Source organism: Hetaerina americana, unplaced genomic scaffold, assembly GCF_022747635.1.
Source record: "Hetaerina americana unplaced genomic scaffold, ioHetAmer1.1.p SCAF_24, whole genome shotgun sequence".
Lineage (NCBI taxonomy): Eukaryota > Metazoa > Arthropoda > Insecta > Odonata > Calopterygidae > Hetaerina > Hetaerina americana.
In genome coordinates, this window is record NW_027286808.1 from 1,426,098 (window position 1) to 1,452,893 (window position 26,796).

Below are 26,796 nucleotides of genomic sequence, written 5' to 3' on the forward strand. Positions count from 1 at the left end.
TCCCTTTATGACCCCTTCTGCTCCCATTTCATATTTAAAAATTAGGCCAGATAGAGCAATGAGGGTAGAGAGAATGAAATCAAGCTCAATGTCAGGAGATAACTCTAGACTACCCCAAACTAAAACCACTCCGATTCTAATGCCTTCCAGGAAACTACAGATAATACCAAAGTGAAAGGAACTCTGCATCATACTAAGAATGCATGAATTTCTCATGTTATTTGACTTAATTCCTGGTGGAATCTACAATCATCTATAAAACTTGACCTTCAGATTGATGGTTTTGCGCTAATACTTATAAGCCTTTTCATGTGAAGCATGAAGGTCATTGGCTTCAACCCATATTTATTATGAAAACACAGGATCCTCTCAAAGAGAAATATCCTTCATCCATTCACACTCTTTATCCCACACTTTCCACCCCTCCCTGTGCCACAGATCCATTACACACTGTTTTACACATTGATATAGTTTTACAGAAACCTACACAAACACACTTTTGTATATTTGAACATGTCTATACAAGGCCTGTTGGAAAAATTATCCAACCTTGAATTTTTCTGTGCATAGTAGTGCCTCGAGGGCAAGGCCACTGTGCACAGTAGGAGAAGACAGCTAAATGTGCTAAATGTAATTTTTTATCCACCTTAGATGGAGCCAGTTATTGCCTACAGGCTGCCTTATTAGGTGCTGTCATTCATGTTCATCACTTATCCATTTCTCTCAAAATGACTGATTGAGTTGAGCAAAGATACTCCATCATATTTAGTTAAAAGCTTGTCAATTTTAAAAGCGAAACAATTCATAAGATTCAGCAAGTTTTTGGAGCCAATGCTACAAGTGTAGTAAAAATTTTAATTAAAAAAATTAAAAATAAATCGTTCGAGTATCACAACTCGAAGGCTCCCTTGCAGGCGAATTCCAAAAAGTCCTTGAGGGTATCCGTACAATCTTCTTTGATGGCCCTTAAGGTCTCATGGTAGTGGCCTTTGAGGGAGGATCTCACTCTTGGTAACAGGAAATAGTCTGCTGGTACCAAGTTGGGACTGTAAGGGGGTTGGGAAATCATCACAATGCTGCTGCAGAAGGTCTTTGCAAGCAGTCACTCCACTCTGCTTTTGGTTGTCTGTCACGACCTTACAGACGAGTTCAGTACAGATCTCTAGCATGTTCAAATTTTCAGTGATAATGGCGTTCACTGTCATCTCATCAATGCCAATACAATCTGTGATCATGCACATACTTAACCGATGATCTGAATTCAGCACTTCACACACATGTCAAGAAAAAATTGTTAGGGATACTTTTTATTCAAACCTTGCACATAAGAAATTCAGTTGTTTTTGAGTCAAGTTGTCAAGGGAGAAATTGAGATTTCTGCAAGCAGTATTTAATGGAGAGGAGGGTAAGGAAGTTAAATGTCTAAATTTCTGAATACCAGCCACAATTATTATATCATGAATAGCAAGCAGGTTAATCAGAGAGGTCTTATAAATGTTTATGCAAGGCCAAGTGCAACCTTTAATGTCAATTTTTCCTTTTTAACCACAAAATTCTAATATTCTCCCGAGTTTTCCAGCATGGTAAATTCCCTGAGAGGTCCATGTTTTCCTTATGTTCCAGGACTGGGGTCCCTGTTATACCTGTCTCATAAAATCACACACCAGAAGGACAAACTCAGACAGAAAAGTTCTATCAGCAGGTTCTCTGCCGACTCAGTGATGCAGTTTGATGCATACGACCAGATTTTTGGACGGCTAAAAACTGGCAGTTGTGTCGTGACAATGCTTCCGCTCATTCATTGCACCTGATACAGATTTTTTTGGTGAAGCATGGAATTCCTTTATTTGCCAACCTCCCTACTCTCAAAATATGGCTCCTGGCAACTCCTGGTTGTTTCATAAATTGAAGACAGCATTGAAAGGATCCTGTTTTGAAAATTGGGAAGAGATAACCCAAATGCAATGGCGGAGATAAACACTATTCCAAAAAAAGCCTTCCAGAAGTGTTTTAGGCAGTGGAAGGATCTGTGTGTGTAGGTGCAAGAAACCAACTTTGAAGAGGATTAGGGTCTCAATCCTGACATATAAGTAGGATATTTTTCTAAGCCAAAAATCAGATACTTTTTAGACCACCCTGGTACATATAAATTAAGTTAACATCCATTGCTGCCAAATTTCTCAATAAAAATTTTTCCCCTCCTTCAGCCAAATACAGTCTGAAAATTTTCTCCAATGACTTTCTCATATGACATCTTTCACTCAAAACTTTTAGTATTTCGAAATGGCCATCGCTGATGTGTTATAGAATCCTGGGATCCCAATAACCCTATCTTGGCTTGACAATAGGTTGAATGAATTGAGTGAACCATGAATTGAGACACCAAAATAACAATGACCAAAGCAGGACTCAAACCCATGGCTTTTGGGGTAAGTAGGCATGCACATTACCACCTTAGTAATCATGAACCTTATTCTCATAACTAAGGGTATACATGAAATCGGCACATATCGAGTCTTCTAATGTAAATAAATGTTACAGCACATATTACTTACAAGCATTAAACAGTATGACGGTTTCAACTTTGCACTATATCACAAGACTGTACCGGAGAACTTGTAAATTGACTTGAGAAACAAGCTCCAGGCCTAACATTGAACAGTGACATAGTAGATGCATAGCCCACTAATTGACAAGAGAAAAAGCTGTGACATTAAGACACCTTTGACTCCTATCCATCTGCTAGTCTGACTTAATCTGATTCTAAATCCCTTAAAAGAATCTACAAATTATGATGAACTTTTCCAGCTAAGTTAAATACTGATAAATTATTGCCACTAGGTTGGCAGGGGGTATTAGGCTTCCTTTTGTCGGTAGAAATTCAATGGAGACGAATAAAAGGTAGATCAGAGCATATCATTGGGATGCTGAAGACCTTGATAGAGGAGAATGTTAGGCAAGTGCAGAAGGGAAAGAAGGAGGATGGAAATGTTGGACAGAAAGAGGAGCGGAGGAAGTACTACCTTGATCAAAAATTTCCCGGAATTTATTCAGAAAATTAAAAATACAAGTTTATTCATCTAAATCTATATTGTCCCCTTCAAAGTAATCCCCATCGACTGCAACACACTTATGCCAGCGCTTGATCCAATCCTCGAAACATTTTTTATATTCGGTTTTCGGTATGTCCATCAGTGCTTCCTGCGATTTTTCCATTACTTCCTCTCGGCTGCTAAAACGCATTCCCCGTAATGGTTTTTTAACTCGATTGAACAGAAAGAAGTCACAGGGAGCCAAATCAGGTGAATTCGGTGGCTGTTGGATGGTATTTGTTGCATTTTTCGTCAAAAAATTACGAATAATGATAGCACTGTGCGACGGTGCGTTATCATGGTGCAAAATCCACGAGTTTTCTGCTCACATTTCTGGTCTCTTTCGGCAAATTGCTTAACGCAAACGTCTCATAACGCCCAAATAATACTCTTTGTTTACTGTCTGGCCTTCTGGCAAAAATTCATGATGCACTACACCGTTGTAATCCATGAAAACCGTCAGCATTGCCTTCTTTTTTGACTGAAAACGACGTGGTTTTTTTGGTCTCGGCTCATTTGGTGAACGCCATTCACTTGCCTGATGTCTGGATTGCGTGTCGTACTCATAAACCCACGTCTCGTCTCCAGTAATGATCCTTTTGATGAATGTGGGATCGGATTCAGCCTCGCAAATCATGTCTTTTGCGACGTCAACACGGTCTCTTTTTTTGCATGAAATTGAGGTCTTTTGGCACCAACTTTGCTGCTACACGACGGAAACCCAAATCATTAACCACAATGTCTTGGGCGGATCCATAGGCAATGTTCAAGTCCTCCGCTATTTCTCTGATGGTTAATTTGCGGTTATTGACCAACATTTCTTTTACTTTATCAATTTTTTCACCGACTTTCGATGTCGATGGTCTGCCACTGCGTTCATCATCTTCGATTGACTCACGACCACTTCTGAACCGCTCGTGCCACTGGTAAACGACCGTTTTTTTTAGAGAATCGTTGCCGAAACACTTTTCCAACATTTCCAACGTCCGTGCGCCACTAAATCCGTTTTTTACGCAAAATTTAATACAAGTTTGTTGTTGCAAATTTAAATCCATTTCTGAAATTGTAAAAAATCGCCAACACACACAGAGATAGATGTACTCTTGGCTACGTAACTTTTGCAAATGTCAAGTTATGACACTAAGATTTAAAGGGAATATCAACAACAGATGTACCAATTTAACAAAAAAAAACAGAACTCAAATCGGAACGATGGGAGCGCCACACGGTGGTTATTCCGGGAACTTTTTGATCAAGGTAGTATGTGGAATTGAAGAAGAGTTTATTGTAGCGCAGGGTGTCAGGTTATGTTTAGTTTAGCGAGGCTATACATGCCCAAGTATTTCATCAGTCTATGCCCATCCAAAATCTACCTTAAGGTAGTGTAGGTAGGTAGTGCCATCTCTTGAAGGAGCACACAGCAGGTTTCAGCCCAAAAGATTATTACTCTGTATTTAGCGTTTTCTTAAATTGAGTAAGTGAAAGGATTCCCAAAAAATTGAAGAAAGAATTTCATCAGTTGATCCAGCATTCTTTTATGAAGGAAAAATTGCCTAAGCAGACTGAAGAAGAACTTGATAAGCATTTTGGAGAATCCGCATCAATTTTTAAAATGGTTTCAAAATTTCAGAGTGGCCATATATGTACACGTTACATTGTAAATTCTAAGACCACTCCATAAATTATTGATAAACTGCATGATATAGAGATGGATGAGAGAAGAGTGATTCTGCATGCTGCTAAAGCTGAAGGCACCTAAAGTGGATGGATACATAATATGTTGCATCAGCATTTAGATATGACAAGGCTTTCCAAATTGATGGGTGCCACAATTGTTCGCAGTTGACCAAAAACAAAATCATATGACATGTTCCATAGCAGCTGTTTCAGTGAAATATTCAGAACTCCAGGCACCACTTTGTTACTGAGGAAGAAACATGACTAAACATGCTTGAAACCAAGACTGAGTCTAAGAAGAATTAAGATTTGCATATCGCAAGCAAGTATTAGAAAACTGAAGTCTGCACTCTAAAATGCCAAGACCATTCCTTCAGTTGAGAAGGTTATGAGGGCTGTTTTATGGTATTTAATAGAAATATTTCTGATTGAATACATGGCAATGGGTCAGACTAATACATTTGCATATTATATAACATTATTAGACTAGGTTGAAACTGAAATTCAAGAAAAATGTACAATACCAGCCCATTCAAAGCCCTTCCCTGTCATCAAAATTCAACAGCTCACTCCTTTGCAGTTATGGCCACAAAATTAATAGAAGTGATTCAAATTAGTTCCCCATCCAACCTATTCTCCAGATTTAGCTCTCTTGGCCAAATATCTACTCTCCAATATGCAAAAAAGGCCGGTAAAAGGGACATTTTATTATGGGGAGGTGATTTCAAAAAAATACTTGCCTATAAGGATATTATGTTGAAAAATGATAATGGTTTATCATGAAAAATAAGGTACATATTTTTCATTCAAGGACAGATTTTTCAAACCACCCGCATAAAACCTCCCTGTTTAGCCTCCATATTATCCATGATGTGATAATCATGCCTGTAAGGGTTGATTTTATGAGACAGGTATAACAGGGACCCCAATCCTGTAAATTTAGAAAAGCCTACCTCTGGATATCCTACTTCACCCATCATCACCCCAATGATTGTGTAGTCATGAAAGGTGCCATTCTTCACCAAAATTAGGAGGATAAGAGGGTAAGCACATTAGGATCCTTTCTGGAATTCATAGACCTGGGTGTTTGTGGTGAGAATGGGTCTTAACAATGGTTGGTTCCTTGAAAATGGTAAGAGTCATCCTTAAATCCTCTTTTACATTTGTTTATTATGTGCCCACTCCTCTACTATGGGTTTCAAATTATTGTTTTTGCATAAAATTTGTTGATTTTTCAGAATTTATTAAATCCTTTAATAGCCTAATTGATAGAAACAGGAAAGAAGATGCAAATGAGGACCTCTAATGTTGTTAGACTAGGAGCTTAAGAATTTTAGGATAACTTTTGAGGAAAGTGAAGTAGGCAAACATAATTGTAAGAGGAGGAATGAAAATTTTTGACAGGGTAGGGCTCAGTATGATTGATGTGATTAAAACTTTAGTAATTTACAGTTAGGGAGAGTCAGGTAGAGATAGCAGTGGTGTTAAATAAGGTAGTCATAGATTAGTAAAAATAGAGCAGGTTAGTTATGGTATGTTATTAGTTGAGGTAAAAAATAAACTAACCAGGACCAAACAAATTCATGATCTTTGAGTCAACAGGCAATCATATTACCTAAATAACCTAACAAGTTATTTATTTAATTTATAGGGATAATTTTTGTGAATGAAATATGATGGAAGTATATGCAAGCCACAAATATGAGATTATAATATGAAGGTATTAATTAAAAATTGAGACAAGAAAACAATTTTTTCAATAAAACAAATAGAACAATAGTTCAAGCCTTATTTTAGCACCCATCAAATGGAAAAAATGAGCTCATAAAATAATAATAAAACTTTCAACAAAGAGCAAAAATACATAAGCATCTTAAATCTGATAAAACAGCCACTGGGTATAGGTAAATACTAAGCTCTTCAGAACAAAACATATCAGATACAGTAATGGGCCAAATTAATACGAGGTGTGGCAATTAAATACCCAGATTGGTGCTGCTATCGGTAATCAGCAAACGTGTCGCATCAGGTTTGAATACGTCTGGGCCTGTTGATGCTACCCTCACCCTGAGCTCTACAAGCATGGTTATAAGTCACTCAGTCCCGCTGTAGCGATCACCCATTCAAGTCCTAGCACTGCCACGCTGTCAAAAAATGCAAGGCTCAGATGGAGCAATGAGTTAACCTCTAGTTTCTTGTGAAACTGGGGAAAACTGCTACAAAAGCTCATTCCACATTGAAGAAGTATATTGAAGTGCATGCTTATTGCACAGTGTTTTAAAAGGCTTAACCAAAGACATGAAATGACTGAAGATGAACCATGCCCTGGACTACAATCAACATCAAAAATGGATAATAACATCCAGAAAATTGGTATCTTGATCAGCAAAAATCATTGTCTGAATGTCCACACACTTACTGAAATCTCAAGAATTAACAAAGAAAGTGTGAGACATATTTTGCAAGAATCATTCAACATGCAAAAAATGTGTACAAAAATGGTGCCAAAACTACTCACTCCAGAGCAAAAGGAGTCAAGAATGGACATCTGTGCTGGCCTTTTAAACATTGACAATGAACCAAAATTATTAGACAGAGTGATTACTAGTGATGAATTGCAGTTTTTACCAATGATCTTGAAGTTAAGTGCCAATCGATGCATTAGAAGAGCCCAAACTCATAAAAAAGGTAAAAATCAAAATTCAAAGCCATGATGATTGTTCTTTTTGACAGGCATGGAATTTCCTACATTCACTGGGTCCCTGAAGGTCAAACAGTAAATCAACATTATTATGGTAATGTTCTACTGCCCTCCATAAACTAGTGAGGAGACGAAGACCCAATTTATGGAAAGGCTATTCCTGGATGCTTCACCAAGACAATAGGCCAGCCCATTCCACCTTGTCTTTGAAGGCACTCCTTGCAAAATATGGCATCACCGTTTTGGACTAGCCACTGTACTGACCCGACCAGGCCACTTGTGACTTTTTTATTTCCTAAGGTCAAATCGGAGCTTAAAGGGACAATTTGACAATGCGGAAGCTGTGAAAGCAAAAGCAATGGAGGTTCTCAACAAGCTGACAAAAGTGGACTTCCAGCACTGCTTTGAACAATGGAAAATTGGTACAGAATATTCAAGGGAACAAAAAGGAAAATACATTGAAGGCAATAATGTTTCTGATGTAATTGGTAATCAATAAAATGTTTTATAGCATTAGTTGGGTTATCTAATTGCCGCACCTTGTATTCTGTTCATTTATTGCAATTTGTTTCTCTCAAAATGGTGCATTGTGGTGATTATAAGTTAAAGGAAATCTGGTAAGCATGTTTCAACTAAATTCATCACTCTTTTTAGTATCATATACATGGAAATTTGAAATATTAGATGTTATGCTTAATTCAAATTTTTACGATGCTTAAATCACATTGAAGAATTTTTTTAATTGTCCCATTCCAGTGCCCCCCCCCCCCCTTTCCTCAAAGATTGTGCCAGGACAATCTTAAAAAAATTAGTTCGTTTTTGAGATGAATTTATTACCAATGGAGAATTTATAATACAAGATTTTATTCTGGCTTGCATCTACACACACACACGAACATGGTGGTCCAGTGGTTAGGGCACAGGACTACTGATTTGTTAGTCTTCCCAGGTTCACCAAAGCTGCATGATTTTTAGAGACCACATCTGCCTGGGAAACCACTGGTGAGGGAAAAAAATGCCTCCCATGCTCTGACTATAAATGGTAACTGCATGTTTAAATAAATAAATGATTAGGTAGGTGGGTTGTCAATGGCCATCAATAATCCACTTACAACCTGTCTACCAACTATTACACTTTCTATTGCCTTTGCATTTGGTGCCAGTCTCACTTTTTCATTTAAGGAATAAAACACCTTTTACTTACAAGATTCATTGTGTCTCCTTCCTGGGATGAATTTCTTGGTGGTCCACTTTCAGAATCAGTACTAGTTCCTTGAATGCTATTTCGCAATGAGCCACCACCACTACTTAGGCCTCCGGTGGTTTCTGTTTCTCCCGGTCCAAAACTTCCACTTCTTTCAGTACATAAGGGAGCTTTGCAAGAAGTGGGGGATGACTCTCCATGAAGATCTGTGCCAGCATCTTCGGATGTCCGATCTAAAATATAGTTAAACCATGCGGCTAATAACCTCCCACACATTGACCAGATGAGGTTCAGAAAAGCACCCTTACAAAATATATCTGTATGGTATTGAGACCCATGACCTTCGGCTTAAGTGGTGATTAAAAATAAAATTTTACATCATATTACCAAAGAAAATCTAAATCACTACTCTGTGTGCATTCTGATTCCATCTAAAGCATGCCTCAGTAGGTATTTTCTCCATCTCTAGCTTCATATTCTCTAATTTTCCTGCTCTTATCATCATTCTATAATTCCAAGTTCCTATTCCAACTCATTTGGTCTTCTTCTGAGCAGCTGCTGTTGGTTTTGCTTTGCAAGGCTTTCGTGAGATGACGACCGTGGAAGCCTTGCCTTTCCTGCTGCCTGGCACAACACTCAGCTGAGTGTCGTACAGGAATCGTCCGGAAAATAAGTGTACTGAGCTCAGGAAAAAAAATTTATTACACTTTTACATATCTTAAGCTAATATTCCTCAAAATAGGACCCTTGTGAGTCGATACACTTGTTCCAGCAGCGTTCCCATTCGTGGAACGCTCCAGCGAAGGCATCATCGGGAACCTCTCGAAGACACGTTGTCACGGCCTCTTTGACGGCGTCCAAAGTCCCGTATCGCGTTCCTTTCAAACTCCTCTTTATCTTCGGGAACAGAACAGTTCTCTAAAAAATGTGGATCATTTTTGCAGTGATCCGCAAGTTGTGTCGCGATTTTGTTTTCGAAGCCTGTCGAGCACTTGGACGTAAAATGCAGCATTTACAGTTTGTCGTTCAGGTACAAATTCGTAGTGGACGACTCCCCTTTTGTCAAAAAAGACAATGAGCATCGCCTTGATCCGAGATTTGCTCATGCGAGCTTTCTTTTGACGGGGTGATGATGGGGTGTGCCACTCCGCACTTTGTCTCTTCGACTCCGGGTCGTACTCAAAGATCCACGTCTCGTCGCCCGAAACAACGTTCTCTAAAAAATGTGGATCATTTTTGCAGTGATCCGCAAGTTGTGTCGCGATTTCCAAACGATTGAGTCTTTGATCATCACTGAGCACTTTCGGCAACAACTTTGCACAAACTTTTCGCATCTGTAATTGCTCCCTAATAATCTCTTGCACTATTGTTTTTGGCACATTATACTGCTCTGCTATCATCCGAACACTAAGACGACGATCAGAGTTCAGTACATCGCGAACTTTTCGCACATTTCCGTCGGTGAGTGTCGTTGATGGGCGTCCAGGCCGTGTTCGTCGTCGACCTCTTCTCTGCCCTCCACGAACATCTTGTGCCACCGAAAGATCATGTTTCTGGACATGGCTGACTCCCCGTAAGCCTGGTCAATCATACCGACAGTTTCAGTAGACGATTTCCCAAGCTTTACCGCAAATTTGATGGAATAACGCTGCTCCAAAAACTTCGGCATCGCGTTCCGTGACGTGGGTCGAGCGTGGAGGTTCGCGTTAACAGAGCTCCTCACTACACCACAGCTCAGAGCCGACTGCCTTTTTCAGCGTCGCTTGCCAACATACCCCCCTCCAATCGCAGCCCGTCAGAGCGGTGCTGGGCGCGCCTGGAGCGGCGGGAAAAAATCAGTACACTTATTTTCCGGACGAACCCTGTAGTTGCCAGGATTTATTTTCTCCATATTATCCATCATAAAAATCTTGGAATTAATAACTGAGGTGCTGTATAAATTCCTCTCGGGTCCTCCACTAGGTTATATCGTCCATATTGACCGACGTTTCAATGTCCGACTCAGTCATCATCTTCAGGGCTTCTGAATGCCGTTTGCCTCTTTTTTCCCATGTATATATGGTTTTCCCCCAATCAGGTGTCATTTGATTGGTCCGTATCAGGGCGCCTTCCCATTGGCCGCCCGTGGTTCCTGGTTTCACTCATTACTCTAAGGCTCGGTTTCCACGTGTTGCTCAGGAAAAATCCCGAGTCCCTGTTGAAATTATGTTTTTGGAGGCGGATCTCGATGGCCTCCTTAGTGAGCCGGTCCCAGTGTCCGTTGGATCGGCATAAGATTTTGGTCCCCTCCCACCTTATCTTATGGTCCTTAGTAAAGCAATGTTCCGCCACTGCTGATTTCTCCAGTTGCCCCAGTCTGAGATGTCTCTGATGCTCTTTCAGCCTTTTTTCTACCGTGCGGCTCGTCTCACCCACGTAGACTTCACCGCACCCACAGGGGATCTGGTACACTCCTGGGGTCTTCAGCCCAATGGGGTCCTTAGCTTTGACCAGCTGTGCTCTTAACTTATTTGGTGGTTTGTAGATTGTCCCGATGTCAAATCTCCTTAATAGTCGGGAGATTTTTCTGGAGATTGTCGAGACGTATGGCAGAAGGGCCTCGGTGGTGGGTTTGTCGTCAGGTGTTTGGTTAACACGATTCTCCAAGGACCTTTTAAGGGCCACTGATATTTCACGGTCATTGTAGCCATTCTGCAGGAAAGTCTTCTTTAGATGCCTTATTTCCCCCGGAAAACTTTCTTCGTCAGAAATCCCTTTAGCCTGATGAATAAGGGAAGACAACACGGCACTCCAAGTCCGACATCGAAACGTCGGCCAATATGGACGATGAAACCCGGTGGAGGACCCGAGAGGAAATTACGCAGCTGATACGCCGGGAAAACACAAAATCTTTTCTCAATAACTGAGGTGGATTCCCATTGTCTTCCTCAGTGGTGTTTTTAACGTGACACCATTACTCAATGGCTGCCCCACTGGGGTCACGTGTCTTTGCAGCCACCTCAATGACGAACAGATGCTGCATGGACTACCTTCCATCTGGCTCTTAACCTTTGACCTATCTGGCATGTGTGAACCCTACCAGGAGCCAATATCATTGCTCCCACCTGCAAAGCTCTAGGGGTCATCAGAACATACTAGCCCTTCAACTATGTCAAGGTTGTAATGCAACGGAAGGGATAAGTGAATGTAATGATCAAAATATAATGGAGTTTTAAAGAGGTAGCACGGACCATCTGGGATTAAAAAAACATTTAGTATTGAATCTGAACCCATTGAGTCCAAACCTTCCCATATAACGTGAGACATTTTTAAAATTATAATTATGGAAAAAAGGTTCATCTTATATTCCATCAAATACGTAAGTCTTTGGTAATATCCATACACAAATTCGAAATACCTTTCATTTTATCTCGATCCTTTTATTAAAGGTATCACCCCCAATATTTGAATATCACACTAAGCACAAATTCTAACCGTGAGGAACACTATTTTCTTTTTTAGTGGAAGCATTTTTCAAAATTAAATGGAAATGAAAATAAAATGAAATAACAGCCACATTTGGCAGAGTAAACCTGCTCAATTTGCCAGTTGAGAAATTGCACATTCTATTCTGAATTGTTAACTGTACAAAGGACATCAGAGTCACTTCAATACTAAAGGCTCCAGTACGCTGCATATGATGAAATGGAGGATACTGCTAGAATATGAAAGAATATAAAGTTGAAACATAAGACTGTTTTACACTATGCTTACTTCAGTAATGAGATCAATACTGAATGGGGATCGTGATGATGTGGTGGTTAATGTACTGGCTTTCCACCCAGAGAGCCTAGGTTCAAATCCCGGTGGCTGCAGATATTTTTCAGTGGTAGCCCGAACCCTACTTGAGGTGTTTTGTAACGGGCACATTGAGTGACTACGCAGTCAGTCGGATATTTCGCTGCGGACCCCTTGGCGCCTTTCGTTAAGAGTAGGCCTATAATATCACTGGATTTCTCTCCACCCCTCTTCCTTTCCTGTCCATTCCTAACAGTGCAAATGACCTAAGCTGTCGGTTGCTTTCCCTAAATACTACTATGAATCCTGAAATCAGGTTCAACGATATTGGATGCTCACTTCATGCAAAGCCTCAAATTAATTGTTTTACATAAACCAAATCTCTTGGTGCACATGCGCAAATGCTTGCTTTGTTTCTACTGATTCCAGTTTCTCTTAAATTTGTCTTTAGTATTATAAGGATAATCCTAGTATTTCATCCCTTTATCTTGAAAAAATGTTTTTCCCACTTTTATACCATATAATTTTAAGAACCTTGACTTCAGAACACAAATAAGCATTATGCAAAACAGCCATAAGCATTTCATGAGTATGACAACCAAGTAAAATAATTGCTTTATCTCTTCCTTCTCACAGACAAAAAGAGTGCAGATCAGCACAATAATGTTCCCAACATTCTTGAAAATTCTAACAAACTGGTCAAATGGTAATGTTGATATATGTAAAAACAGGACATAGAATATTAGATAGACTCAGTTGCTTACTTCCTGCCATTAGTTTGACAGGACTCATTAAATGCCAGTTCTTGAAAATGTACAGAATATAGAGAGGAGGATTTAAGGCTAATATGAGCAAATATAGCATGAAATTAGGCAACAATTCTTGTTTCTTTGTAGTATCTCCTTGGACACATTGTTCCAAGGCTTCCCAAAATTTTTCCATCAGTCAAATTTTCAAACACCAGTAAACCAAAATTGCCACCTGGCGCATACAGTGATCCTCTTACCCGTCAAAACTAGGGCATTGCATATATCCTGATTGGTGTGACCACTTGATAGTCGTAATATAATAATAATAGACAGAAGGTGAAATTAAACAATAGCCATTACACACTACATGCTGTTACGTTTGACTCCAATAACAGAGATGCAGTGTATACTACCATAGATATCGCCAATCAGTAAAATAAAATCTCTAAATGAATCAAACCAAACATATCTGAAACAGATTTATTAATACCACCAGTAGATCACCTTGTAATGGGTTCATAGAGTAAAATAATGACAATTTCTGGGTCTCCTCTAAATTAAACTGAATAATGAGTTTCGCAGTACAATGGTCTTGCTGTCTCAGTCGGTAAGTACAATGGATAAAATGAAGACAATGAAAAGGGAAATTCACAACACTTTTGGTGTATCTTCCTGGAATTTATTTTTCTAGTTCTTAGAAGCTTTTAATAACATTGAGCTGACCAAAGCCATAGTTGAGTATTAACATTTTACTATAATTATCCAAAGCTTTAGACTAACTTGGCCGATTCCCTCCCTACATCTCAAACGACAATATGACCTTATTTGAAGGATATTATAGTAATCCATATTCTTCAACGCATGATATCTCTTTAGATATACAGGCATGGCTACTCATTTAATACACACCTAGATGGCAAGAAAGATTTTGCGCAAGAATTTTATCTCACTTGATGACAAAATAAGAAAACTTTGCAGTTCCACAGATTCCCATATATTTTCACTATGGGTTTTTCTCATTTAGTACCATGAAGAAACTCCATCAAGTCACACCATTGCATATAACCTTGCTTAAAAAGAACATTGAAATTGAATAAAATTTAGAAAGCTCTGAATCAAAAACGTCCACAGTTCAATGTAAGTAATTTAAAATACATTGAGGAGGCCTGCAGTCATCAGTAGAAACACTGGAATCAGTTATGGTTCATTCAAAATGTAAACCTTTTTCACTTCTTTACAACCTATCATATTTCTTTTTAATGTCTGGATAACAGATCAACATTTCAATCCTGCCAATTACACAACTTAAAATATCAAGAAAGTAAATTTTATTGTCCCTAGAGAACAATGGATTTTATTAAATGATAATGTTGAATTCAACAACCTTAACAAATTGTAAGGACAATATTTTTGAAGAAAAAATAATAGTCCTCTTTTGAATAATTTATATTTACCAGTAGAGCCAGACCCAGTAGAATTTTTTCTGAGCCGTTTCCGCCTAAGAATCGATGGAGTCAGAGATGAAGTACGAGATGGAGAACCACTCCTAATATGAGGATCAGCAGTTGATATCCATGTTTGTGTATCACCCCCAATGTTTGCTGCACTGGCTTCATGCTTCACAAGCATAGCAGCTGTCTCAATTACCCCTCCACCTTTGTGGATGTTAGGTAAGTCTGCTAAGCCTTTTATCATGAGCATCTCTGCTGTCTGGAAAAGCAATGCCATAGACATAAAAAAAACGCGAAATAAAGCCACCTATGAAAAATTTGTTCAACATATTTCTACATTTTAACCTTTAAAATTGATGGTAGTTGGTCTTGGGACACATTGACTTCTCCATAGTACATGAAGTCCACCATTGTTTTCAAGTCCGAAAACTTTACATCTTTCAGAATGACAATAGGGTGTTGACAAGGATTGGCTGCAAATAAGTTCTGTAAAAGAGATAGCGATTCAATAAAATAATAATAACAGAAAAGTGAAACATTTAAGTCGCCTTGGAACTTATGGTTGACTGTTGACAGAATTGCCAACTAAGCAAGTACAGAAAGAAAGTCTTCCTCCAAATACCTACATATGTTTATGCAGAGTGTTTCGAAGCATGTGGCATACATCACTACTGGAAGTTCACAAAGGCACACTGGCCTGTAATTTCAATGAATGAGGGGGAATAGTGAGATCTACCAATTACTTTGCAGAACAGATTTGAGTAACTAGCAGTTGCATTCTTATTCATTAGTGTAGAAATTATTAAAAAAGAATTTGCTTCAAGGGATAAAGGTTACACAATTAAGCAATATCTTCCTCAAATGTGTAATGAATTACATTTCAACATTATTAAAATTCAAACACATAAAATGTATTCAGAATTAATTATACATCAGAAGTGAACATCGTCAAAGGAAAGCACTCTAACATCAATGAATCACTAAATTCACGATTTGCATGCAATACAAATGAATATTTTCACGATGAAGAAAATATTCAGCCATATCTTTCTTCCCCAATTTTTTCATACTTTTAAGTGACAACTATAACAATGAAAAAAGGGAAAGTCATTAATGTTATAAAAACGATTGGCATGTGCGCCAAAACATTGCCGGCAAATTTAACTTCACATCTTATCAATAATGAAAATAAATTCTGAATTGCACCAATATATATTTATGCATTAGGGTTCTAAGGCCGGAAATAAGACTTCCACAAGTACTAAAATAATGACCCGAAAATAAACTTCTTTAATATTTTAACAATTTCCGTTTATAAAGTGATAATTATGCTACATAATATTTATCACAATTTACTAGGGTATTTCTAACGCCTATCTTACGGAAGAGATAAATATCACACCAATAATGGCATTATTATACATAGATTAGATATATATATATATATATATATATATATATATATATATATATATATATATATAATGTACGCATATGCATATATACATATATTACAGGATTCATAAGTTAATGTAAGTCTAACTATAGTTTTACAGCGCATTTATTCGCAGAAAAGTCAAAATTCAACCTTCACAAACACATCCATGCTCGTGCAAATCAACTGTCATCAAATTTACATATTTCACAAAAACTAAGAAATTAATCGATATCTGTCAAGAATGGACACCAACGTTATTAAATATAAAATCAATAGGAACTGGCGTAATAGAAATTCATTCAGTGGCGTCTTTTCCGAAATTACCTGAAAATAGGAGCTGCATGCTGAGAGAACAACCCTATGGGCACGAAGTTGTCTTCCTTCAGCTGCCAATGTCACATCCACCAACGACTCGTTATTCAACAAATTTGTAAAGACTGATACAAAATTCGGCTGATGATTGTTCCACCTCAAGCAAAATTGCTGGACATTCATAACTAAAAGTTGACCTCCACGACACGGCACTTAAATCAGCACGGAGATAGGGTACTCCTTGGCAAGTTGGATAACTTTCAGTTTTTACTAAAAAACCGCCATTATAAACTGATATTATACACGCTCTGAAATGCCTGTTAATGGCTGTGAAACTAAACGAACACTAGAACTATTAATGCTGCATCCGGACGACGTTGTTGAATATGTAACGATACCTTCTATTTACTTGAGTTGCCTTGTTTTTTTATTGATAGACCTACCCAATCTGAGAGTATGACGCCCGTAAAATTTAACGTGACGTCATTACAGCAGCAGGATATACATAAATGCAAACGAACACAACTCCACAGTTGAGAGATTACTTAATTGCAAGGAGTGATGATTAAATAAAATAATTTGAAAAATGGAAATAGTATTTAGATATTCATAATATTTTTATAGTTCAATATAGAGAGTTATGAAGCAAAAGTCTTTGACTTGACTAATTCTGATCCTATAACTCAAGTCGACGGATGTAAAGGTGATATTTTTAGGTATGAGGGGTTGGTCTTTCTGATATCGATTGTAAGTTACAAAGAGAGTTACATGTCGGCGAGATGGTGATTGTTTTTTTTTAATGGTTCTTATGCCCTTAAGGTGTGAAAGATGACGCCTGCATCTGAGACCTACTGTAGTAGGTCAGTAATATTGTAAGAAAGTTAAATATTCATGATTAAATATAAAATACTAGACACCCATTTATTTCACGGGAGAACTTACGTGGGGGCTAATGAAAATTGGGCATTTCTGTTAATTAATACCCGTGTAGATTTAGTCATTTTATCGTAAGTTCAGCCGTGTAGCCATAATTGTATGAATGATAAACAAAGAGGGGAGTGTCGCTTTAAATACGTCATGACGTGGATTGCATTCTTTTTATGAAGTTTTGAATTTGCTAGGAACTGACCAACATATTCATTTTTTTAAAAGTCTTCTATGAATGAACATTTGATTTATAAGAAGCAGCCATTTAATGTCGAAAGAAAACCCCAAAAAATTCTCCTACCACCTTACTTAAAACGTAGTTACAATTTAGATAGTGATACCACCGGCGAACATCCATCCCTATGAAATGATTGGATAATTTGTTTCAATAGTTTTGTCCGAGATACAACAAAAGTTCCATTCCCTAGTGGCTATAGGACAACACACAAGAAAAAAATTAAAGTTAACACAATCTTTTTAAGCCATGTCCCAAAATATATATACTGACGTACACCACTTTCACGCCACTCCCGTTTAGAGTAGGCACAAGGAAAAATCGTCCACTAATGTCATTTCTTCCACTTCCTTTGCCTGGTACTTTCAAACTTAGTTGGTTTTGCATGCCGTCACATTCCTGAGAATCCTAACATACCCGATCTTCATGTAGTCACTTTCACCAATGATTCTTGGTGTACCCCTTCCCCTCAAATCATTTACTCTTCTCTAATTTATAGGTTTCAGGGTTCCACTCTCATCCAGTTCCTTGATAGTCATTATTATTATTTGGTCATGACCAAACTGGCGAAGTAAACTTCTGTTATTGGTGCGGCCAATCAAAATTAATTCCTCGCCCTACATTAGAACACACACATAAAATACTTCATAGTCAATGCATAAGTTCTTATCCAGGGATACCGTTTTGCTTCCATACAATAAATAACAAGGGGAGGGGTACACTTTCTTGCAGAGGCATAATTGTTGCCTTTGAGAAAGAAAACACAGTCCACGGATTTGTAACCACTCCCCATGAGAACAACCTTTTTCCTTTCCAACCCCTCGGGGTTGCCTGGCCCTGGTGACCCCTAGTGCTACGTTGGCAGATGCAATGGTGATTGCCCCAGTTAAGGTCACCCATGCCAGTTAGGTTGAAAGCATAGATCAAGATGAAAGATAGTCTAAGCAACATCTACTCCACCAGGAAACAAATGTAAAGGAAACTTGGCACCAATAAGGGCGACATTCAATTGATGGGGTAACATTAAAAATACTATTGTGAAAGGTGACAAGAAACCTTAACTATTTCTTCCAGGCAATGATGGACGCAAATATGAGAATAATAAATCCTGGCGACTGTTGAACTTAGCCGGCCATACCAACCATAATTCCTGGGAATGCAGAAGTCAAGGCCACTGCAGTATCATCACACGAAATCCTATCAGCCAAATCAAGAGGGAGACGACGTGTGAGCTATTAGCTGGGAAAGCTAAGTTAGGTAAATTCCTATAGCTAAAAAAAGAAGTAGAAAGGCTCCTATAACATTATTTCAGCCAGCCTAATAATGCATCTCTCTATCCCACATTGCTACGCCTTCCCTCCCCCCCCCCCACTAACGTGATCACTCACTTGACATTGAGCAGTGCTACGGTATTGACATTTTGCTGTCAAACTCTTTTCTCTTCCCATTGATGGTCACCGGCTGACAGAGATAATGTTATAGGAGCCTCCAACTTTTTTTCTTGGCTATAGGAATTTAGCTAACTTTGCAACCAAATTAAAATAAGGAGAAAAGACGGAAGAGAACCAAGACTCACCATAGATACTAGTAATGTTAGGCCTAGGTTGAGAATAGGTAATTTAGAATATGAAAAGGGAAAATAAGTCTACATTAAGACTGAGTGAGAGGAAATGAGGAGATACTGGGGATTATTGGAATAACATTTACAAAGTAATATTTATTGGAGGGGAAGAGAGCCAGAGTTGGGGTAAGTGACATTAAGCAAAAAGAAGATTAGAGGTCTAGCAGTAGCATAGATTTTAACCAAGAAAAAATCACAACCAACGAACAGGTCATTATTCAGGTTTACTTGAAGACAGACAATCATGGGAGGAACTCGACTGTGTAGACAACTTGAGGAAATTATTCCAGTGTCCCTAGAATACAAATAATAATAATGCAACCTGGATGGCATATAGGTAAAAATTGTACCTACTTGTTTGTGATATGACATGTATCGCCACTTATTACAAAAGAAGAAACACTGATGATGCGTAAGCCATAAATACTATTCTGAGATTGTGCGGTGGATTTGAAAATATCTATGTTTTCACATAATTTCTGAATCTTTAGTTTTTTAAATGTTTGGAAGTCCATTACTATGTAAGACAGTGAATATTCCATAAAATTCTGCATTTTGTATTTAACGTTTGCCATATTACTCAATATAATTGACATTTGCTGAAAATATCTCTCATCAGTTGGTCGAATTACTGTGATTTACTCATAATTTGGATTTTGCTGCCTTTTCTATTTTCTGAAGGAAAAATGCATGGCATGATAACCCAGTGAATAAACCACTTGGCTATTAACCATGGGACCTTAAGTCCAAATCCATGAGATAATTTGAACACCCCCAACGAACTCCAATAACCCACATGCGTGAATTTTACAAACCATAGACATTAAAATTAGTACCATGTGAGCCTGGGTTGAAGACTTTGAAGCTACAATAGAGGCACTTATTTAAATAATTAACACTTATTCTTGCATGCAAGGAACACTGAAAATGAGCTTGAGCGCTACACAGAATATTCAGAAAGATTTTAGAAAATCCAAATGTATGATCACAAATTTCCAGGTTTATGCCAGAACTCCTGAGTTTTGCCAGACAGGTGGATACCCTAAATGTGTTTGCCAGTATGTGATAGTGCCCAAATCTTCATAAAACAGAATACTGAAAATTGCCCATACAAGTAACAGCATTAATTGATTTGCTGACTGAATATTTATAAGCAAAGATGCAATAATACTCTGATACGCTGATGGTCGGCTACTCTCTAGCAATTTAGAAAATACCTCAAACATGCATTGATGGAAAGATTGGGGAATAGAATAAAATCTTGATTTTTGCGTCACGTGATGATCATGTTGGACCAAAAGGAAACGATATTAAACAGAAACTAGATGGAAAGGAGATTTCTAAGGAGATATCTATTCCATTGTTTGCGGCTCAACTTTGTGGAAGATCATAAAGGACACAATGCATTTTTCCACTATTCTCTGTGATGTACATAGTGTTCTTCATTTAATAAGGAAATACCTATTACTTAACTCTAATCTCTAAGGCGACCCCTACATTAGAATGATAAAAGTCCACTATGAAGACATTTTTGCCTAACCAGACATGTTGTACAAACATTTAATGCAAAATAAAAGATAGATGCTATGATAACTTAGTCATATCAAATTTTAGTATGCTATACCTGGAAACCATATCCACTAACGACAACATACGTTCAAAGAAGATCCACCAGATATATGAAAAATGTCACAAAGTTGGAGAAAGTATTTGGAAGTGTGTGATGAGTCATTCCATACATTAGGAGACCAAATGAGACACTTAAACTGAGATATTTGAATAATACTTTTACATTCTTACATAATTTTCAATCAGAGCTTAGCTCGGGTTAAGTATCCCAAAATCTTAAAAATATCATCTTTCCCATTATTAACATTTCACATTAACACAATAAAAGGCTTGTGTGCCAACACCCCTGCCATATGCCACAGTCAGACACGATTGCAGGTAAAACCAAACTATAGGTTTGCAACTTGGTCAATCAAGTGCACATGCTTAAACAATGCCCTGCTATGGTAGCAGTGTTGCTGTAACTCATGATGCACCAATCAATAGTTGTTCTCCCTTAAAACATAAGCTTGGTTAAAATTGACAATTGAATATGCTCAAAAGATTCAGGCTTGAGGTCGTGGAAGTTCATCATAATGAAATAAGGACAATTTTCACTTTTCCACAGTTTATTTAACGTACGACGCGTTTCAACTCACAGAGTCATCATTAACCCTTGTACCTGATGATGACTCTGTGAGTTGAAATGCGTCGCACGTCAAATTAACTGTGGAAAAGTGCAAATTGTCCTTATTTCATTAATTGAATATGCATCACAGTTCCTCTTACCCGCACTAAGGTGAACGTTGTCTATACCTTAAATGCTGCTTGCAATTCCACCCCTCACAATTTATTTTGAATATGACAATTTTTCATGATATCATTAAGCCCAAAAAGGCTACCAGGAGGTTTAAGTTCAAATGCTCTAGGTTCATATTAGGAAACCTGTTACTAAGCTTAACATTTTTATTTCCAGCCATGGCTCATAAAATACCAAAGCTCAAGTCCATGACATAGGCCATATAAATATCAAATGATATTCATCTAATTGATTTTTACAGAGGAATGAATAAAAGAAAAATTTACAACTGAACTAATTCTCATGTACCTGAAGTTGATGTTGGAGATAATTGATGAAATCCTCTGAAAATTAATACTCAGAATTATCTTGGTGAATCATGTACCTATAAAATATTGATTGATTGATGTTTATTATTTCCTAAAACACACGTTTGAGACATGTATGAAACACATCACATTGCTACTACATATGACAGTCACAAATAAAAAAGAAAGAAGTAAACAAGAGCAGTAACAGCTTACATAAGATTAAAATTACTTATCAACAGAGAGAGACATTAATTCATCTGCAATATAAAATTGATTTTCGCACTGGTACTGATAAAGTTAAGATTTAAATGACAACAAATTTGCTATTTCCCTAAATTTTCTAGGCAATGCTTTCAGGAATTTGACAGCAGCATAACAAGGATTCTTAGCAAACATAGCGCAGATGTGAGCAATTATCCTCAAAACAATGCTCTCTCTTGTGCTATACCTTCGTACATCAAAATTGGTTTTCAAATTGGGCACGGCTTTGTTTTGCTGTACAATAATTTGTTGGAAAATATACATACAGGTTATAGTTAAAATTTTTGAAGCAAAGTCTACCACTACAAGCCCTTGGAACTTTACCTAGGATTCTCACTGCCCATTTTTGCAGCCTAAAAAGGCTGCATGGAGTGATTTGAGGGCCCCAACATGTCAAATCTATATATCAGTCCACTGTGAATGTATGCACAATAAACTTCAGATGTTCCATACTATTAACCAGTCATAATTTTCCTCAGGAGCTACCAACCCACAGCAACTTTAGAGAGCTTATTTTATCAACATGAGTTTCCCAACATAATCTTTTATCGATATGCATCCCAAGAATTTTGTCACAGTAGAAGACTAAGGAGAGAACCCATAAACATTCAGAAGTGGGGAGACTACAATTTTTCTTCAATGGGAATGAAATTGGACGATTAAAATTTTCTCAATGTTCATGAATACAAAATTATCTTCACATCATTTATTCATACAGTCAATCTTACTTTGAACTACTGCATGGGTTCTTGTAGGAGATTAGGTGAGTTGCATAAATTTACGAGAGTGGTCCCAGAAGTACCCGGCCTGACCTAGAGATGACGGTAGTTGTTTGAAAAATATCACTCTATTAGAAAGTAAACAATCTATAAAGCATAAGTTTCAAGTTTGAAGACGCCAAGCTGTTAAGTAATATTAAGTATTTGTTCAGCAGCCATCAATGGTGAACCTTTTTTAGTGAATTTGTGAAAATGGAGAGAATTGGTCATCGTTATGTGACACAATACTTTTATTTGAAAGGCCTCAGCCCAACCAATATAAAAGCTGAACTGGATTCTACTCTGGGTGAGTCTGCTCCTTCTTTTACAAAAGTAAAATATTGGGCAGAGTTTAAACGAGGCCGTATGAGCTGTCAAAACGAGCATCGCATTGGTTGACCAAATGAGGTGACATCCGGAATCAGTGAAGAAAATCCACAAAGTGATACTGGAAGTTGATAGACTGAAATTGCGCAAGCTAGCACTCATAGTAGGCATTTCAAAAAGTGCGGTACATTGCATATTAACTAAAAATTTGGACATGAGAAAGCAGTGTGCAAGATGGGTGCCGTGTTTCCTCACACTCGAGCAAAACCATCTTTGCACCGTTTCATAACCATGGATGAAACATGGGTCCATTGCTTCACACCCAAGACAAAAGAACTATAAAAACAATGGATTCAAAAGAAGAAAACGACCATTTCATCTGAAAGTAAGGTCATAGTGTTGGTTTTTTGGGATGTGGGGGGATAATTTTCATTGACTGTCTTAAAAAAGGAAAACTATCAACGGTGAGTATTATGCGAACTTATTGCAAAATTTGAGTGAAGATATCAAGCAAAAGCGACCATATTTGGTTAAGAGGAAAGTGTTGTTTCATCAAGACAATGCACCAGCTCACAAATCCATTATTGCAATGGCCAAAACTTATGAATTAAAGTTTGAATTGCTACCCCATGCACACTATTTGCCAGATTTAGCCCCCTCAGACTATATTCTGTTCGCAAACTTGAAAAATGGCTCGGTGGTCATAGATTTTCCAACTGTAAAGAAGTGATGAGGGCAGTTAATGGCAGCAAGACAGTTCTTATTATAAAAAAGGTATCGAACTTATTGAACATCGCTGGGGAAAGTGTACAGGGCTGAAAGGAAATTATGTTGCAAAATAAATTTTTTTCAGTTTATTTTTCTTTGTTGGGTCAGGTACTTCTGGGATTACCCTCGCACAATTATCCACAAATAAAATAATTTGGGTGTTTATGTATCAAAGGAAAAGTAGGGGGACCTAGAATAGATGCTTGAGAGACACCTATCTCTATCATCATAGGATTAGAGATTACAAATGATTTTTATTCAACTGAGTGTAATTTAACTCTTTGTGATCTTCCGGTCAGAAAAGATTTCATCCATTGGTGTCCCAGATATTCTATTTTCCTCTGTAGTACTGAATTATCAGCCTTTTCAGTCATACAGATTACCATTTAGTAAACACCAGCTACATTATTCCTTTTGTTACGTTCAAGTAGAATATCATGAATGAATTTTTAAGTTGCAGTTTGTTTATTTTTAATGAAAACAAATTGATAACTAGAAATAATATTGGGTTTACTTAAGAAGTTTAAAAATCTATTGTACACAATTTGCCCCAGAATCTCGGAGAAAAAAGATAGTACAGAAATAGGTCTCAAATTATTCATGTTTTTGGGTGAAGCCCTTTGAATACTGGGCATACTTTAAGTAATTTTCCCTATTTGGGAAGGTGCCTGCACATTCAAACCCACAGACAAAACGTGCAATAACATGGAATATTGAAGTATTATCAATGTCTTTTAGTAGAGTTCATGGTATATCATCATATCCAACCAAGTGCTTCTTGCTTATGTTTTAATTGAACTACCAATTTCTCTGTCATCTGCATGATGAAGAAAGATAGTTCTAGCATTGAGAGGCACATCCTGAGATAGTTCATTGGGCCTTGGTGACTTAAGCTTTTTAGCATTCCAATTATGGAATTGAGAAAATTTTCATTCAGTAGATAACCAATATCATATTGGTTAGTAGTAAGAGCATTATTATGAGATACAGCCTCAATGCTCAAAAACTGAAATTTTTAGGGCTGTGTTGCATTATTAATGAAGTGCCAAGCAGATTTACTATGACTTTTGGAAGAATTAATGAGCAACGCATTATAGTTCTTTTTAGTTTACATCAACAATTTATTGTGTTCTTTTCTGATGGGTTTGTAATAAAATCTCAGTAGAGTCATTTGATTTCAGATTATTGGAGACTTCTTTAGATCAGCATAAGAAACCCTTCCTTCTTCAGTTACCCATTTTCAGTTTGTTTCCCGAGAACTGTTCTTCTGTTTTGCAACCCCATTAGGTTGCCTGCATTGTTTTCTAATTACTACGGTATTTAAGATGTGAAGACTCAAATCAGGATTACCCAGGGAAATCTATGTACAGGTAAATTTCAGAATAATATCCAGCATTTAGAATATTCTGCTTAGGCATGTAAAGGCTTTATATAAATATTATCAAGGAATATTTAAATTGGTTCATAAAATCAAGTTCGATTACCATCTTTCTCTGTCCACAAAAAACAGATAATTTTAAGTGATTTCTTGTTAGAACTCAATGTCTTACCACAATAAAACCTATCTCATCATGTACAAATAACTGTCACCTTTCCCTAATGAACCTGGGTACTGTGTACTTAAGAGTCTCAAACATGTATTAAACCCAGGTAGTGCAGAATCAAAATAGTGCCTCAAAGGTCTTATTCTTGGTTCATACACATTTGCATCCTAGAATTTCATGAAAGCCCACATCCTCATATTTGAAATATTCTCATGCTTCATAATAAAACAATCTAAATCATCATTTCAAAATGGAAATATATATAGGGCATGGAATTACTAATGTAAAAACTTTCCCATTATAAATATGATGTGGCTTAGATGCTACACTCTTAACAATAGAAAATAATACTACAACTGTGAACAAACAGAATTCAGGTTATTAAAAGTTTCTGGCTATAAAGTGTCATTATTAGGGACAACTTACTGCATGCTTAATTTTAACCCAGGGTGCAATAATAGATTTACTATGCACGCCGTTGATACTGTCATCCATAATGCAATTTTCTCATAAATTGTGATCCTCTCCTATCAGTGAGTGGTGTGATTCTATAACATGAAATGAAGAACACTTTTCAATTTTTTTCAATTCCTATTTAATTAATAATAATTAAGGAACTTAAAAAGATTAGAGATTATAATCAAAGGGTCCAATTTCTCAAAACTATTAATCAACTTGAAAGTTGTTAAAACAAAATTGTAAATTTGCAAAATTGTAAAAATTAATTTAGAGTATTTTGAACTATAACTTTTTAGAAAAGTAGGTATGAAGCATGGGTACCATTTATTTCCATCAGAAAGGTCCCAGATGAGTTAACTAAGAGAGCTAAAAATGGTCCCATAGCTCATCATAAGCAAGTAATCTTTGATTATATTTTAGGATATCAATGAAAGATGTTTCCCCTAAATATACATCCAGATAAAAACAAATTTGCCTTCATTTCATTTCACCCAGAAATGTGTATTCCCAAACAATAATTATCCTGTGATGGGTAGAGGAGACATCCAGGATGTCTTAGCCACTACAATCTCTTAAGAGCTAAATAAAACATTCCAGTCAAGGCTGATGATTTTTACAAATTGAATAGTTACATGGGTAATTATTTAAATCTTATATAATCCAGTATAAAGTGGCATGCATAGAAATAAATCAAAAATATATATTTAAATTATTACCTTTAATTGCAAATCTAATAATAGAAATTTTTCATCAATCACAACTGCCAACACACACCAATTTCAGCAATCGCAACTACTTTTATTAAAAACAAAACCAACGAATAGGTATGAACATCTC

At 37.2% G+C, this 26,796-nt stretch overlaps 1 protein-coding gene across 3 annotated transcripts in view; it reads right to left on the minus strand.

Moving 5' to 3' along the window:
* Positions 1–16,865, minus strand: part of BtbVII (BTB-protein-VII) — a 57,199-nt gene extending 40,334 nt beyond the window's left edge. For all 3 annotated transcript variants that reach the window (XM_071586626.1, XM_071586625.1, XM_071586628.1), the window contains exons 1-4: positions 16,414–16,865; positions 14,997–15,137; positions 14,655–14,910; positions 8,675–8,907 (exon numbers count right to left, since the gene is read on the minus strand). In XM_071586626.1, coding sequence (XP_071442727.1) covers positions 8,675–8,907; positions 14,655–14,910; positions 14,997–15,137; positions 16,414–16,584 — 801 coding nt within the window. In that variant the 5' untranslated portion in view covers positions 16,585–16,865. The remainder of the gene's footprint in view (positions 1–8,674; positions 8,908–14,654; positions 14,911–14,996; positions 15,138–16,413) is intronic.
* Positions 16,866–26,796: the final 9,931 nt, after the last annotated feature.